We start from the raw sequence: 16,777 nt of genomic DNA on the forward strand, positions 1-16,777 counted from the left end.
CCTTACTTTCAGTAAAAAAAATAATATTAATAGAAGGCCAGTAAATCTTAACAAAAATTTAAACCAATAATAAGACTGACATATTTTTTAGCCACAAGAATCTTGTATCTAAACTGTTTGATTCTGTTTATCAGAAAAGCTAAAATCCACCTAATTTTTTAAATTTTAACTATCTATAAAATAAACCTAAAAAGCACGTCAAAAATTTCTTCATATACACTTTTACGATTAGGACATAAATTGAGGGGGTGGGAGTTCTGTGTTAAATTTTAAGCCACTAAAATGAACAACACATTTTTTAGCCACAATATTATAAACTCTTTCTTTTTCTTGGCTAAAGTTCAATTCACCCTAATTTTTTCTTGTGTAAAAAATAAAACTATTAAAAGAAAAAGAAATATATTTTAGCCACAATATTTTTAAATATAAATTCTTTGTTTCCGTTCGTATGAAAAGTTAAATTTAACCTGATGTTTTCTGTGTGAAATTTCAAACCAGTATAAAGAATGAAACAATTCTTAGCCACAAGACTTTTGAATATAAACTCTTTGTTTTTGTTTATCAGAAAAGTCAAATTCCACCTAATTTTTTTTTTGTGAATTTTTAAGTCAGTAAAAAGAGCAAAACATTATTTAACCTCAAGATTTTTATATATGAAATCTTTGTTTTGTTTGTATAAAAAGTTAAATTTCTAAGTCAGTAGAAAGAACGAAACATTTTATTGGTCAAAATATTTTATATTTAAACTGTTCATTTTTGTTTATCTAAAAAGCAATTTCGACCTAATTTGTCATTCTGTGTGAAATTTTTAGTCAGTAAAAAGGTCTAAATTTTTTTTCGGCCTTCGGAACGAAGGAACGTCTTAGTTAAGCGTGAGTAGGTCTATGAAGGATAAAAAGCAAAAAGGAATTAAATTCACACCAGAATTACTTAATTCAATTGAAATTGCTAGTTTTCAACCTAGAATGAAAAATTGTAATTTTAGTGTCTGCAATGATACTCAGGAGGAAGAAAATGAATTCACGCCTAAATACCAGCCCGGATTGGAAGGAAATTATATTGGTGTCGGTGAAGGATAAACAGAAAAAATATTGAATTCAGGTCAAAAACTATGCGTGATGTTACATTTATACATCTTTGACATGCATAAAATTACGCAAGATGACAAATGACACTGAACAGCTAAAGAAAAAGGCATGGAACAAGAAACAGCAATAAATGAAATTGAATTTCAAGGTAAAACGTGACTTAAAACTAAAGAATAACATGATTATTATGCTATGCAGCAAATTGCAGCATATTGATTATTTATTGATTGCAGCAAATCTCTTCCAAATATAAAAAAGCAACTTCATTCTATCCTTATAAATAATTTTAAGAATTAATAATATATTGAAATCTGGGTACATTTGATATTATTGTTTTGTTGGGTTTTTTGCCCTGTGAGATGCCGGTTATCGGTTACCCTTATTCGCCCGTTGGTATTTTTTTTTTTTTTTTCATTGGTATTTTCGGTTGATCTTTGCCCGGTGTCGGTGGGTTTGTGGGGTGGGTGTCCGTCTATTGGTGAGTCATGGAATAACTCTTATTCATTATTTTGTTGTTAAACAGGTTTATTCCGATTAATGTACGGGGTTTTTGTCATTCGACCTTGTGTCTCCGGCGTTTACCCTGTATTTATGTCTATTTTGTACAGATATTTTAAAATTAAACCTTGAACCTTGAACCTTATGGCTTAATTTAGATATTTCAGAAATTACAATGCAATAAGTAAGGCATCATTTTAGCGTCAGTAAAGGTTAAAAAGGAATGAAGAATTCAATTCACGGCATAATTCCTTAATTTGACTGAAATTGCTGATTTGAAACTAAAGAATAAAAAGAAACTAAAGAATAAAAACTAAAGAAACTAAAGAATAAAAACGACTCGAAACTAAAGAATAAAAAGCCGATTATGCCAATGCTTCATGTAGACATTTATGAGAGGGCATAGAATTGGAGCATTCCTGGTTGTTACTAGATTATATAACAACACAATTAAAGCAAAATTACAATAACTAGGGAATAGCTGGGATATATATTTTTTTATTATTTATGACGTCAAACCAGGTTACACATAATTTTCAATGAATCCGAACAGTTAAAGCAAAAGGCATGGGAAAACGTCTGAGGAAATGATGCATAAAACTGATGGGCAAGCGAGATCTGCGCCTAGAAATCATATGAAAACAAGCATCACAATAAAACCCAAATGAAAATAGTGGATAGAAAAACCTGCGGTTTGAAAAAAAGTAACAGGGATAATAACATTATATCGTAAATAAAATATACGTTTAGAACAGAAACAACACTGAAAATCACAACAAGTCAGAGAAGAAAACAAATCCTATGAAATGTAGATTTTTTAAGCATTAAGATCAATGAGAAATGGATTTCACGCCAGAATTTTTCAATTCAGTTGAAATTACTGAGTTGACACCTCATGACTGAGAACTAAACAATAACGCGATGAATATATAGCTACGTAATTGGAAAATCAAATATATACAAGCTTGCCACATGCCCCGTCCTGGAGCCTGGGCGAAGCCAATTAGCAACGATTAAACTTATGTAAAGAGTGGGGACTGATAGGGGAAGTCCTCTTTATACACAGTGAAAGTTCAGTTTGTTCGAGGTTATATGTTGCTTACCTTTGAAAATATGTTTATTTTAATACCCTTTAAAACATAAAGATCCCTTTCCAGAGAGAAAAAAAAATCAAATATATCTTTTGTCTTTTAACTGACACACCTATCTCTTTTTTAATTATTTCAATAATTATAAGAAAAGTTGACGAGACATGGAACTACCTGCAACATCAAAAGAAAAAAGAGGACAAACCTACATAAGAAGAGGTATATACAGAGAGGTTGTTTGTTTTTCCTACAAAGAGGTATCTACGAAAAGATTGTTTGTTGTTCTTCAAGTGGTGAATGACAAAGAAGTTATATTAAAATCAAGAAACTTCTGGTTTGGAAAAAAGAAACACGAAATTCCTCAGGGTAATATGTATTGGCACAGATTAAAAAAAAAAGGTTGAGTGTTAAGACCTTCCAACAAAAATGCTGGGAATGAAATATTAACAAATTTTGAAAAGAAAATTTGAAAAAATTTTGAAATTTTGAAGAAGAAAACTGTTACATATGAAAATCCCCTGGATGCTTTAGTGCCTTACTAAAAAAAATGTAAGCTTTACTCCTTGAAATTGGGTTTATAGGCCTTCTCCTCGTTATTTGCTTGCAAGTGTCAAAATTTAATTTACATGAGACTGAATTACGCTGATTTTCATTTTGCAGGAAGGCTCCTCTTCCCGGCCTAAGGAGAGTGGAATTAGCCAAGTCAGAAGAATTGGATTAAAAGAAATACGGAAGTCTGTCTCCCTGCCCCCATCATCTATCGGACTTCTTTCACTCTTAATCGAATCAAAGGTGAGAATGGGGTTTCAGTGCAGCTATTTACGAGCTTTGGTTTCTACACCTAGTCCTTAAAGTTTACAGGGGTATAAATAATGGGTAAACTTTAAATTTGAAGATGGATAATATACTTTTGTTTATGTCTTAATTTACAGACAATTTGGTCTAAGATATCACCCCTAAAAAAAATTTTTATTTTGCTCTAGCTTACCCATCACGCGTTGCTGTGAATTCAAAAGAAAGGAAATTCAAGGAAATTCCACCTCCTCCTGCAGAAATATCTCTCCCCGTGAAAAAATCCTTCTCCATAGAAAATCCTCCCAAGGAAAATCCTCCCTAAAAATCCCTCGGTGGAAAAATCTCTGCTGAAAAACTATGCCCTGACAATTCCCCTTCGAAAATTTTCTTCGTCACATTGAAAATAACCATCGTGATGTTAAATTTAAAAGTATTTGCAAAATTAGGTTGGGATGATTATCTTACCTCTAGGGCATATATGGATATTTAATATTCAAAATTGAGTTATGTGAACAGAAACAACGATCAAGTATTCACGTTGAAGGGTCTCTATTTTCAGTCAGTGCTAAATGAATCCAAAAGATTAAGTGGACTCTTCGGGGAAGGCAAAAAACTTATATCTATCATCTTCACAAGAGTTTACCTAGTAACCTATTAAAGTTTTTTGGTGATCGGATGAGCAGTGTACTAATGCACACAGGACACACAGCTGTTTTTTTTCCTTTTTGTTCCTATTTCTCCTAACTGAGTTGAACTCTTTTCAGTGACGCTGGTTCAAATTTATTTAACAGGTTTAAGGGGGAGGGGGTGTAAAATTTATTTTTCAAAATTCAAGCGGGTTGGTGAGTAAAGTTTTTTTCATTTTCCAATGAAAATACCAAAAAAGGTCGTTTTGAATGAAAATCAAATGGTCAAATTGGTCTTATGTTTTGTCCCTGGGCGAACTTATATTGGATATTGGAAAGTGCGATTCCCATCAAGGACACACTGAAACTTAATCTTATTATCCATAATGGGATCAAGTTTATGCAATTTTATTATGTTTCCTTGACGATAATATCTCAAATTAGCATTGGTCATTGCACGTCACTAGCCAATTAAAAAAGCCTGAATTTTCGTCTTTGTAATTTATCGTTCTCGCCAAATTGATTTAGAACACTAAGATTTTATTTAGGATCCCTGATGCATAAGCCGTCCTAGCCGATTTGTTAGTTGAAAGTGATTCGACAGCAACTAACGCCCCTCTCACGCCCACCATTTCATAAAACACTTCCAATCAACATTTTGAGATAGCCGTTTTGTTTAACGTAGTTGAAAGTTCTGAAAATTAGGGTTTTGAGGATGATAACCCCATCACAGCCCTCAGGGCAAGGGTTGTAACTTATGCCCTTCGGGCACGTAAGGTGTTTATAAAAAGTGTTGTCGTAGAAACTCAAAAAGAGCTCATTCGGTTGAAAATTGAAAGGGCTAATGCCCTTTTTAATAGTCAAATTTGATTGGAAGGCTTGACATTTTTATAATAAAGATCGATGTGGGTACAATGTATTTTTTTTTTTTTTTTTTTTTTTAGACTTGGGCACTTTGTATTGAAGGAGTTGTCGTAAGAACTTTGAAAAGGGCTCACTCGATTGAAAATAGTAAGGGCTATTGTCATTTTTAATAATCGACAGTGATTGGAGAGCAACTAGTCCCCCTTCTACGCCCACCCTTCCATTTGCCCATTATGTTTAAAATCTAAATGTTGCCTTATGATTAAATCACACTGTACTGTGTTAATGCTAATTCCCAATAAGGCATCTCAGCAGTATCCCACGGGCGACTGAGGGTATTATGTTTTTACTTTCGGGTTTATTTCTGTTCTTAATATTTAACCAAATCAAAATAGGGTAAGTGTATCCAAGCTATCAAAGAAAGTAAACATATTTTTTTGCGAATGCATTCAAGTTTACTATTTCAGATCAACTAGAGGAGGTATGAAATTAAATTAAACACCATTATTTGTGTCCAGATTTTGAAACGGTGAATGTTCTTAAAAATTGCTGAAAATTTTTCTCCGGCATACAAATAGCAGGTCAAACTATAAAGTCTTAAAAAAAAGGTTTAAAGTATTGTTTTCTTTTTCCCTGTAAAGACTATGTCAATATAAAACGAACAGAAATTAATTAAAAAAATTTTCCACAAAATAAGTTATTCAAAGAAAAGTAAAGAACACCATTAAACCAAAAATGATCAAAAATTAAATCAAATAATCTACCAAGCGTGAAACTACCACAAATCAGTACCGATAAATAAATGAAACTCCAAACGAACAGAAAATACAATAAATAACTGAGCCAAAGTCAACACGAGTAGAAATTAACATGAGTAGGCTCAAAACCTTTATACCTTGCCAAGGCCAGAACATAATTTGCACTTTACTGAAAAAATTACAAATGAATGTGCATTGTCAGTTTAATATACATATACTGGTATTTAGTAATCACAATGTTAATAATATTTGCTTTATTAAAGATATAAAAGTGAAAACATTTATATTTTTTTCACAAAAGTGGAAATTATGTTTTGGCCCTGTGAAAGAATCAAATGACAAAGAACCTGTCTAACAGTACTTTTTTATTGCGTGTACATGATGTAATTCGTTCGGGGGGCTAAAAATTTCAAAATTCGCTTTCATTAGCAAAAGTATTATCATTAGTGTTTTCTGCATTTGTCAGCGATTATTCATAGTACTTGCAACGATCCCCGGGAACCATAGGATTTGTTGCTGCTGTTCTGAGAAAAGATATCAGCAAAAAAGGATTGAATATAAAATACTTTTTGTACGGTTTCTTTGGAGAAACAATAGACACGTTTTGTAAATGATTTGTTTTTATTATTCTTTTCCTCAGCACTTCATGATGGAGATTCTGCTATGCTTCGGATCGAGAAAATTGCTAGGCTAAGATTCTTTCCCTTTTACAAGAAAGGTTTCATTTACACAAATTGACTGTTGCTTGGGCAACGGGATTATTTGCCGTTTTGACAAGAACTGACCCTTTTTAACCTCTCTTTGCAAGAATAAACGACAATCTTAGGTCAGTTTGTTTGAATAGTTTTATTCTCTTTGTTAATGCCCGAGATTGTTTGGCATCTTTATTGTGTTTGGTTTTGAGCATAATACTTAACAAAGAGAGATAAAAAACGACAAACGAGACTGCGGCGAGTAGAGAAAAAGTTAAAAAAATAAATCAACGCGGATATTTTGCCTATATCCAACCTAGGCGCCTTCAGCACAAGAGAAGCAAAGATAAAAACAAATAAAACCCCCATCAATAAAATACAATTTTCGCAACTGATCCACGTAGGGAAAAAAAGCTATTAGAGTTACTTCGAGGAGACCATATTTTGCTTTGATATTACCTCTCACAAGCAATAATTGACCATGTTTATTGCTTTTACAAAGTGCATTTTTCAGATCATAAATAGAAAACGACTTTCAACTCTAACAGTATTGTCTCAGTTCAAATTTTCAGGGAGATTTTAGAAGTAAAAAAACGATATGTTGCACATTAAGTCATTTATCGGAAGACAAAAGATTTAGCAATTAATTGAATTTATGATAGGATTTCTTTTAAATTTTTATTAATCTCTAGTCCAAAATTTCACAATCAGTTACTGATTCTCGCGTTCATATACCAACAAAACTAAGGCTTCAATCCTTATTACTTCTGGAAAAACGCAATCATTCGGAAAATCTCCCCCGGAAAACTCCCCTACATGCAAAATTGAGTTGCCAAAGTGAAAGTAGGACCAATAAAAATAATGAAAAAAAGAAGGAATTGCATTTTGCATCTGCCCATATTCCAAAATATAGGCTCAATACTTGCTGTAGAAAGTCCTATAGCATTAATTTTTACATTTTGCCAATTTTTTTTGTGGTTAGGGGGGTTGAGTTATTATAGTAGGGTAAGATAAAATTTAATGAAAATATTTTGAAAATATCAAATTATCGGCAACTGTAGCAAGGTTTCCATAGGATAAAAGTGCGCCAGAGGTAACAGGCTGGAACAGAGAAGTACGAGTACTTTCTTGTCGAGGACTTAGTATTGTATCGACCAGAGACTTCAATGGGAAAGGGGAGGGGCCAGAATGTTTTAGGGGAGGGGAGTATGTTTTAATGACTGGCTGGTCGCTACTGATCTGTACGATATTGCTATTAAAACTACTTCATTTTTGCTTTTGCTGATCGAGACTGATCTTCTTTCATTGCTTTGACGGCAAATAGTTCCGTCTGCAAATTAACCCTAATTAAAGAAAAAAATAAGCCAGTAAAATAGTGGTATTTTGCTCTAATATTTCACTGGCCTAATTTTGTTTGCTGACTGGCTGAAAAAATTTGGAGAGGGTGTCACCTTCCCATCCCATATATGCCACCCCTGGCTAAAAATATATGACATGATTCCAATTCACCCCTTAGAGTCGAGGAAGCGACCATTGGGTGAACACACGAAGGTTGAACCACCTGAACTACCTTTAAAGTTTTTTTTTCTTTTCCTTCACATTGAAGGGTTCCTTCACATTGTTCTATAAATATATGTGGTCAAAACTTGCGTCAAAATTCCAAATTGACTGAATTCCTTATTCCAAATTAAATAAAATAAAAACAAGTTTTTTTTAAATGAAAGTAAGGAACGACCGTTAAAACTTAAAACGAAGATAAATTATTCCGTATATGAAAGGGGCTGTCCCCTCCTCAACGCCAATCTTTTTTTGTTTAAAAAAATAGAGCTGTGAGAAAGTCAAACTTCGCATAACTTTAATGGGTAAGACTTGATGAAATTTATATATTTGAAATTAACATTAAAATCTGATTCTTTTGATGTATCTATTAATATCAAAATTAAGTTTTTTAGAGTTTTGGTTACCATTGAGCCGGGTCGTTCCTTACTTACTGTTCATTACCACGAACTGTTTGATAAAGCCTGAAATACTTATAAAAGGTCTTTTTCTAAATTTCTCCTGGACTTGGTCTGGCACTGATAACTGTAGAAGATTATATCATTTCACCCCTTTCTTTTAGGAAAACGTCCACTAGGTATACATCAGAAGGTTTTTCCGTCTGTAGTACCTTGAAGGGGAATTTTGTTTTTATTACTATTTAATTTCAACCATAGACCCCCAAAAACATAAAGAGAAGAATTAAAATAAACATCATATATTGCAAATCCTATAGGGTAAATTGAAAAATTCAGTTTTTTTCTACTGCAAGTAAGGAAAAAAAAGAAAGGTAAAGAATACAGCATTGGACTTTACAGTGACTACCCGTGGTGCTGATCTCCGTTTCAAGGCCAGGAATGCAAAGGGGGTTGAAGACCACCCTTCCTGTGCTTTCGCGCACCCATCCTGTTTATCTTCCCCAGATACATCTTCAAGAAGTCTACCCATTTAAAGCTAGGTCAACTTTGGCTGAGCTTACTGGGTCATGCCCGTGACCGGCGTTTCAAACCAAATAACCAGCGACACCGAAAATAGAACTGCCATTCTAGCGGACTGAAGGTAGGGAGCAACATTAAAAGCGAACAGATTTTGTTTCGTATTAGAGGGGTCCCTAGCCAGTTATGCCAAAGTTATTTGGTGCTTTCAAAAAACTTGTTCTTCCAACTTTACTGAACATGTGTTTCAGGACTTATTCTTAAAGAATTTGGACAAAAATTCAAACTTTAGCCTAAAGAGCAAGGAACTGAGGAGCTGGTGTATTCACCCCCTCTATACCAAATAGTTCCTGATCATTTATAATTTAACTGCTGCTCCTTACATTCAGTTGCCAAAACTTGGTTTTTAGTTAATTAGCCTAAAAACACTTTTTCACAAAAGAAATAGATCAAATAAAAGTAAAAAGCTACATTAAACGCTTAAAATTATAACTTTTTAAGCGTAATGCAGCCGTAGATAACTGCCAATAAATAAATGAAGCACAAAACAAACAGAAATTACAAGAAATAACTAAGTCAAACTAAAAAAGAGCAGAAACAACCACAAAGGGAGTAGGGTTAACATCTTCTGTACCTTCTAAAGACCAGAACATAATTTACTCTTTTCTGAAAACAATCTTAATTTCGGGCTATACAATTTTAATTCTTATAAGATAAAAAAAATCACCATCTTAACTTAGATTACTGAAAAGAACAAATGAATGCGCCCTGACAATTTAATATATATACACACCGATGTTCATTCCAGAAAGTCTTGGTAATTTTGGTTTAAATAAAGTTATAAAATGACAAAATGTTTAAAACAGATTTTGTTTTCCTTAAATTGCAAATTATGCCTGGGTCTTAAGAAGTCATAAGTAGTAAGGGTGTATAAGGTTTGAAACTTACATGAAAACTTACACCTGCGGCACAAGAATATACACTACAGTTTCACGCCTACAAGAATATGCACTACGGTTTGACGTGTACATTTTAAAAAGCGAGCAAATCTTTTATACATATAAAGTGGTTAAACACGTTTCGAAACTATAGTTAAGGTTGTATAAGACAATAAGCCTGGTTTTTTGTTATTGATATCAATTGCACAAGGAATTTCACAAGAATGTGCAACACAGTTTCACGTGCACATTTTAAAAAGCTGGCAAACCTATAAAGTGGTCAAACATGTTTTGAGAGTATGGATGAGATTGTATAACACAACCAGAGTGGTTTTTTGGGCAACATCCGTTTTTAGGGCCAATCAGAGACAGCGAAGGTTATTCTATATATGATAACTTGATTGGTGGTTGGATTCAAATAAAAAGGAGTGATTTTCATTCGTTCTTGAGATTTTATATATAATGGCCATGCATTACGATTAAACTTTCATAATGTTTTAACATACCATGGATAATACATTTAATATTATTGACTTTGAAGCTATGGCTACTTCGATTTATAATGTAAGTACAGTTTAGTAAATTTTCTTAATTCATTTCCAAATAAAATAATTTTACATAGTCATCTCTCCAGTAAATTCAAATTTCAGGGGGCATAGCCTTCCCCCCAAAAATACAAAATCTACAATATGATGATTATAGTCGCTAGAAAACGTAAAATACGCTCTATTTTGCATTATGTAAACCCCATCTTACCCCCTCCCCTCGGTTTAAAAGTTTAATTCATTAATTAGAAATAGTTCTTTCCTTCAAAAAATGTCATTTTCCCGTTCATACTTTTAAAATGTGCTTTCTTTATCGGCTTAAATAAAACCATCTGTGTTTATAATCCTGTTACAGAAAAAGGGGACAGTTTTAGAAGCAGACTTTACGCGCTTGTGTTATCGCATAGATTAATGACACATTTGATTGTGTAATTTAAAAAAAACTTTGAAAAAGAGATTGTATTTTGGCTAAATTAAACGAGATAATCTGTTTTCATTTGTATTTGGTGAAAGCAAATGGATTTTATTGATGATTAAGAGGCTTTTATAAAAATAAAAGGCGGGAGGAGGGGGGCAATGTATCAATTCTAACACCTTCGCTGTAAGGTGAAAAAAAAACTATTTCTTTGCAAGAAAAGTAAGGGGGGAGGGGGGATTTTTTGTGCAGACATGTATAACCTTTGACAAGAAAACTAATATGCTCATTCCGACATGCAACACTGAAGTTAGGTTAGCTTTTATTTATATCATATTTATGGCTGACTATTTTTAGATCTATATCTTAAATCATTGTATTGGATTTGATGCAGCGGGGGGGGGGGGGGTTCTAATTTTTTCTTCTGTAAAAAGGGGAATAGTTTTTCCATACTAAATTTTTTCTTCTTTTTAAGGACAACTTTGAACAATGCATCCCCCCCTCAAAAGAGAGCTAAGGCTACTCCAATGCAACAACTGGAGATAGCTGGCCCATTGGGAGCCACCCACATCCATTCCAGACCGGCGCTGCCTGCCCAAGACCCACCTGTGCCAGTCCCTATGCAGCCAGGTAGAAAGCTGAAAAGAGAGTGGATGGCTGCTCACATGATGGTGAACCCCACTGCTCCAACCCCACAAGCCAGTAACATCGCAGCCGCCACCACAGTGTCATTTGTTCTTTATTTCTTGTGCTCATTTCAGACAGGTGATATATAACGGGTGCACCTCCCTTACCTGGTACACCCGGGTGGTTTCCTACGATTGAAGTACCACCGGACCCTAGCCGCCATCGTACCAACAGAACGCCTTTAGCAGTTGTTGTCTTTGACTGACAATGCTTAGCCCTCCCTCGGCCCTGTGATGTATGCAAATCCCTCCTACATATACCGGTGAGAGTTAGGGACTCCCACAAAGATCATCGTGAAGGTTGGAACTGCGTATTGTACCAGTATCCGGGCGTCTGGAGAGACCACTTACCCCCCTGATGTGAAGGGGGCCGAGCATCATCAGCGGTACCAAAGTCCGTCCAAGTACCCGGGGTCACCCCCAAAGCACGAAACGAGAAAATGGCTGTACCTGCCCCATCCATACAGATAGGCCCCATCCAAGGATAGGTCCCACCCATACACGTAGTTCATCACGGATGATGCCCTACTCCGGGACGACCTCTCTTTTGTCATAACGTTCGTGGTCACTCACCTCCTGTCAAGGTCCCGCAGTCAACCCCCAATCAGCAGTGCGTGATAACCTGCGGCGAAGCCACTTGACAGACCCGCGCGGGTCCCATCAGAACCGTGGGTCATGGTCAATACAGGTCCCCGGTTAGAGATCTACACTCGTGCGTCCCGTGACAGCCAAACTGGCCCAAGTGTAATCTCCCTTCCACACTGTGATCAGCTAAAGACTACGTTTTCCCAGCCTTCAGCTCGATTGCACGCCCAATTCTAACAGTGAGCGGGTCGCAAGCGTTCACTCAATTAAGAGCAACCACCTGTGTCACCATAGTAATCAGGTACGAGATCTCAATGTTATCCCGCCTAACGGACCATCATTGCGCTCATCCCTACGGGAGTGAGAACTAAGCCCGTAACAGATGGAGCATCCATTCTCCCCAAAGAGGGTCCATGAACAAAGAGGACCATTAAGAGAGTCATAGTTACTCCCGCCGTTTACCCGCGCATTGGGGATAACATCTATCCCCCATCATGCTTTGCCAGGACCATCCGACATTCAACAGCAGTCTGAATTTGGAAATGTATGCATTTTTACCTTTACTTTCTACCGGGTTTTAGAAATATCAGCCTATTTCTTTCCAATTTTTTTTAGTCTTTTCGCCATTTTTTTCAACACTGTAAAAGTGTGTGTGTGTCAGAGATATTAAAATGTTATTTTCGGTATAATATTAATCCTGAGGGAGTTCTGAGGAATAATTTCTGAGGGAGGTGTAAGAAATGGTACTTATTTAATTTCCTGGTAAACATACGACTAGAAATGCTTCAGCATAAATAGGGTAATTCGTCTGTATGAACTTTCTGGGGAGAGGGTGGGGTGGAGGCAATTATTTAGTTAAAATAATGCTAGGGGGGATTGAGTTTTGAGGATGGGGTGAAAAATGAACATGGTTTTTTTTAACTTTACAAAAAAATGGTTATTTCACATAGAAAATAACACCTTTTTTCTATAGGTTAATGAATTAGCCTTTTCGCCATTTTTTAATACTGTAAAAGTGTGTGTGTGTGTCAGAGATATTAAAATATTATTTTCGCTATAATATTAATCCTGAGGGAGTTCTGAGGATTAAGTTCTGAGGGAGGTGTAAACAAAAAATGGTACTCATTCTATATCCTGGTAAACATACGACTAGAAATGTTTCAGGATAAATAGACTATTGCGTCTTTCTGAACTTTCTGTGGAGAGGGGGTGGGGTGGAGGCAAGTATTTAGTTGAAATAATGCTAGGAGGGGGGGGGGTTGATTTTTGAGAATGGGGTGAAAAATGAACGTATTTTTTTAACTTTATAAAATAATGGTTATTTCACATAGAAAATTAAAACTTTTTTCTATAGATTAATGAATTAGCAGCACCCTCTTCATCAGGTCATGAAACATCCATTTTTGGTGGACCTGAATCAATCTTAGCACCACCAATGGAGTTTAGAGATGAGCCTACGCTAGTTCTTGACAATATGGAGTGGCATAGGGGTTTTCTAAATGACTGTTTTGGGGACATGGCCAGCCTAGACGATTTAACCTGGGACACTGATATAGTGGAGGATCCGGAATGGACAGACATATTTATGAGAGAGCATTTAGGTGATGTTAGCAGTACTAGTGCATCTGAACCGAGTTCTGATAAATAAATTACGTCACAGGACAATACAGGCTGGCTTGATCAGCTATCCCCAAACACCCTGGAATACATACTAACTGACTTTGACGATTTCATGCCACCTCCATCCAATTCAATTGAAAAGACTAGGGGTGGTGCTATTAACAATTCTATGTCATCTCCCTCCATTCTGGTTAATGATAAAGCCAGTAGTAGTAGTAGTAATAACGATATAACAACATCACAAGTACCCCCACTTCCAGATTTTTTTCTTTCCAACTCTGCCTTGCACCATACAAAGGTCTACAGCGCCAAATTCGGTGATCCATTTAACTCTCTAGTGTCAGGGGAGATAATAACAGATCCCCTGGCCATTACAAATTTATATACTAATAAGATTCGAGCCATTCTTGAACAAAAGATGGGGGTTTGGGGGGGTCAGTTTAAAAGCATCAATAGCACTAAAAATATTTTTTAAATGAAAATGTGAGCAAACTGTATTCGAAATACTTGCACACAGAGATGTTGGCAATTCGCCCGCATTTATCAAATTATGGGGAGGTTTATCTAAACTGGGTTAATAGTATTCAAAGTAAATGGGAAAATTATAACGAGGGGGTAGTGGGTCGGTGGTTTTATCTATTGAAAGTTTAAATGTTAATATTTGTAGATTTAAAAAGGATTTTATTGTAAGAGGTGGTGGGGCTGGGGAGAAGGCTATAGTTTTAAAATATCACTCAGATTTAGAGGGATGTCAGGAGATACAACGAATCTGTTTCGATACGAGGCTACAGTGTTTCAAGTATGCATTTTTAATTGCTGCTTACAGGCCCCTTCAAAAAGATGCATCTAAGAAAAAGTTGGATGAAATGGCAGTTAATGGTAGAAAGGGTTCAAAGTTCCCCATAGTAGATTTTAATTGTTTAAATGGTCAATTTCCCGTGAAACTAAAAGGAATAGATATTTTCGAGCGGGCTAATGCACATTTAAATATTGGTGTCACGGTGTTACAGTATGAAACTGAATTTAAGGAGGTTCACCGTTCCGATAAGAAGGGCGTATTATTTCCAGTGAGGGCTCCTTCAATTGAGTCAGTGGACCATTGGGTGTGGCTTCTATACACGCCACCCACAGAGCCTGATTCAATTGGACATTTTAATCCAATTACCGATATTAGTAGGGTTTTGGGGGAAGATAAAAATGGGTGTGTGTGTAATTACTGTCCAACATGCCTCTCTAGATTTCGCTCTGATTTAAAGTTAAAGCATCATATGAAACACTGTAAACGTCATGGATACCAGGCTGTGGAGACGTTAAGCGGAGATAGAGCGATCTTACGTTTTAAAAATTTCCAAAACATGCCCCCACAGAGCAATAAGATCGCTTTGGACTGCGAAGCGAAACTCACAGACGTGTACGATTCATCAAATCCAAATCGTGTTAAAATACATGAAGCCATATGGGTCTCTTACGCTCACGTGCAACGAGATTCCAATAATACCATGCAACTGATGGATGTAGTTGAGATGTTGGGTGAAGGCGAAGACTGCATGCGCTCTACATTGGTCAGTCTAATCAAAACAGCAAACGGTGCAATTTCGCGCCTTCGTTATACAAACTATCCTATGCTTCTATCACCAAATGACAGATTGGCCATTAAAAAACGTAAAATATGTTGGGTTTGCAAGCGGGAATTTGATGATTGTGTCGGGAATAGGGGGGAGGAGGAAGGTGATCGACCACGATCATTTTTGGCCGGAAATTACATCGGGGGGGGGGGGGTAACTTTAGAGGGGTAGCACATCAGTCATGCAATTTAAACGTTAGACAGCAATATTTCGTACCTGTTTTTATGCACAAATCCAATTAAGACTTAAAGTTGATTCTACCGGCGTTGGCCCGCATTGTCAAGGGTGGAGTTGTAGATGACGCATGGATAGATGGTTCTTTTTCATATAACATCATACCCAAATCATCGGAAAAGCTACTGCTGCTAGAATTCATGTGGATAACAGTTGACAAGGGTAACACGTGCCTGAAGTGTCTTTCAGCTTCTTCCCCAAATCTTTAAATCAATTGATTCAGGTACAGAGAAGTGACAATTTTGATAGCCTCCCCCTCCTAAAACAGCGCTTCTCCGATGAAATGTATGATTTATTAACATGTAAGGGAATATATCCATATGATTATTACAACTCTGGCTCGAGGCTACATGAGGTGTCATTACCGCCCATTGAAGTTTTTTACAATTCTCTTACTGAGAATAAGTGCACCACTAGTGACTACGAATTTGCTAAGAGGGTTTGGGCAAAGGGCGGATGTAAAAATGGGTGAGATTATTGTAAACTATTCTTGGACAGTGAAGTACTCACTCTTTTGGACATTGTGTGGAAAAATACGGATAAAATCTATGGGGAATTTGGGTTGGATTTAGGTTATTATTTTTCGACTCCTCATCTGGTGATGGACTTGATGCTTAAAATCAGCAAAAAAGAAATAGGTCTGATCGCCGGTGTGGATTAGCATCTGTTTGTAGAGAGATCAATAAGGGGTGGGTATGTTTTTTCACGGGGATCGTATCATGAAAACTGATCCGACTTGACAGCACACCGATGAAAAGTCGGACGCAGTTTTTTTGGATATGAATTCTCTTTACCCATCGGCAATGTCTCACTACTGTTTGCTGTGTGGCAATTATAAATGGCTTGACAATCCATGTGCTTTGAATTTCCCTGACATTGCTAGTGTTGAGGAGAATGGGAAACAAGGATGGTTTTTTTGAAATTGACGGTGAAATACCCATGGAAATCCATGACTCGGTAAAGACTTTGTTTTTCCGTGCATAAATAGACCGGTGGGTAGGGACTCTCTGAGCCCCTACAATTTATCGTTAGTAGAGGATGGGAGTGTGCACTGGGTACCTTCAAAACAAAAACTAATTGCCGACCTCAACCTGAAACAGAATATCATTGTTCATCAAGTGCTATTGAAATGGATAATGTACAATGGCTTCAAGGTCACAAAGATTCATAGAGCCCTCCAATTTGATCAAAAGCCTTATATGAAAACGTTTATTGACACCTTTGTCAGTAAGCGTACACAAGCGAAAAC

At 36.1% G+C, this 16,777-nt stretch overlaps 1 protein-coding gene across 1 annotated transcript in view; it reads left to right on the plus strand.

Moving 5' to 3' along the window:
* The window catches only part of LOC148943867 (dual 3',5'-cyclic-AMP and -GMP phosphodiesterase 11A-like), a 316,296-nt gene that overhangs the window by 213,007 nt on the left and 86,512 nt on the right, over window positions 1-16,777 (plus strand). Inside the window, exon 4 of the mRNA XM_089101266.1 lies at window positions 3,335-3,466. Coding sequence (XP_088957392.1) covers window positions 3,335-3,466 — 132 coding nt within the window. The remainder of the gene's footprint in view (window positions 1-3,334; window positions 3,467-16,777) is intronic.

The sequence above is a fragment of the Artemia sp. Qi Xiang Cuo genome, chromosome 15 (genome assembly GCF_049724085.1).
Source record: "Artemia sp. Qi Xiang Cuo chromosome 15, ASM4972408v1, whole genome shotgun sequence".
In the NCBI taxonomy this organism is placed as follows: Eukaryota; Metazoa; Arthropoda; class Branchiopoda; order Anostraca; family Artemiidae; genus Artemia; species Artemia sp. Qi Xiang Cuo.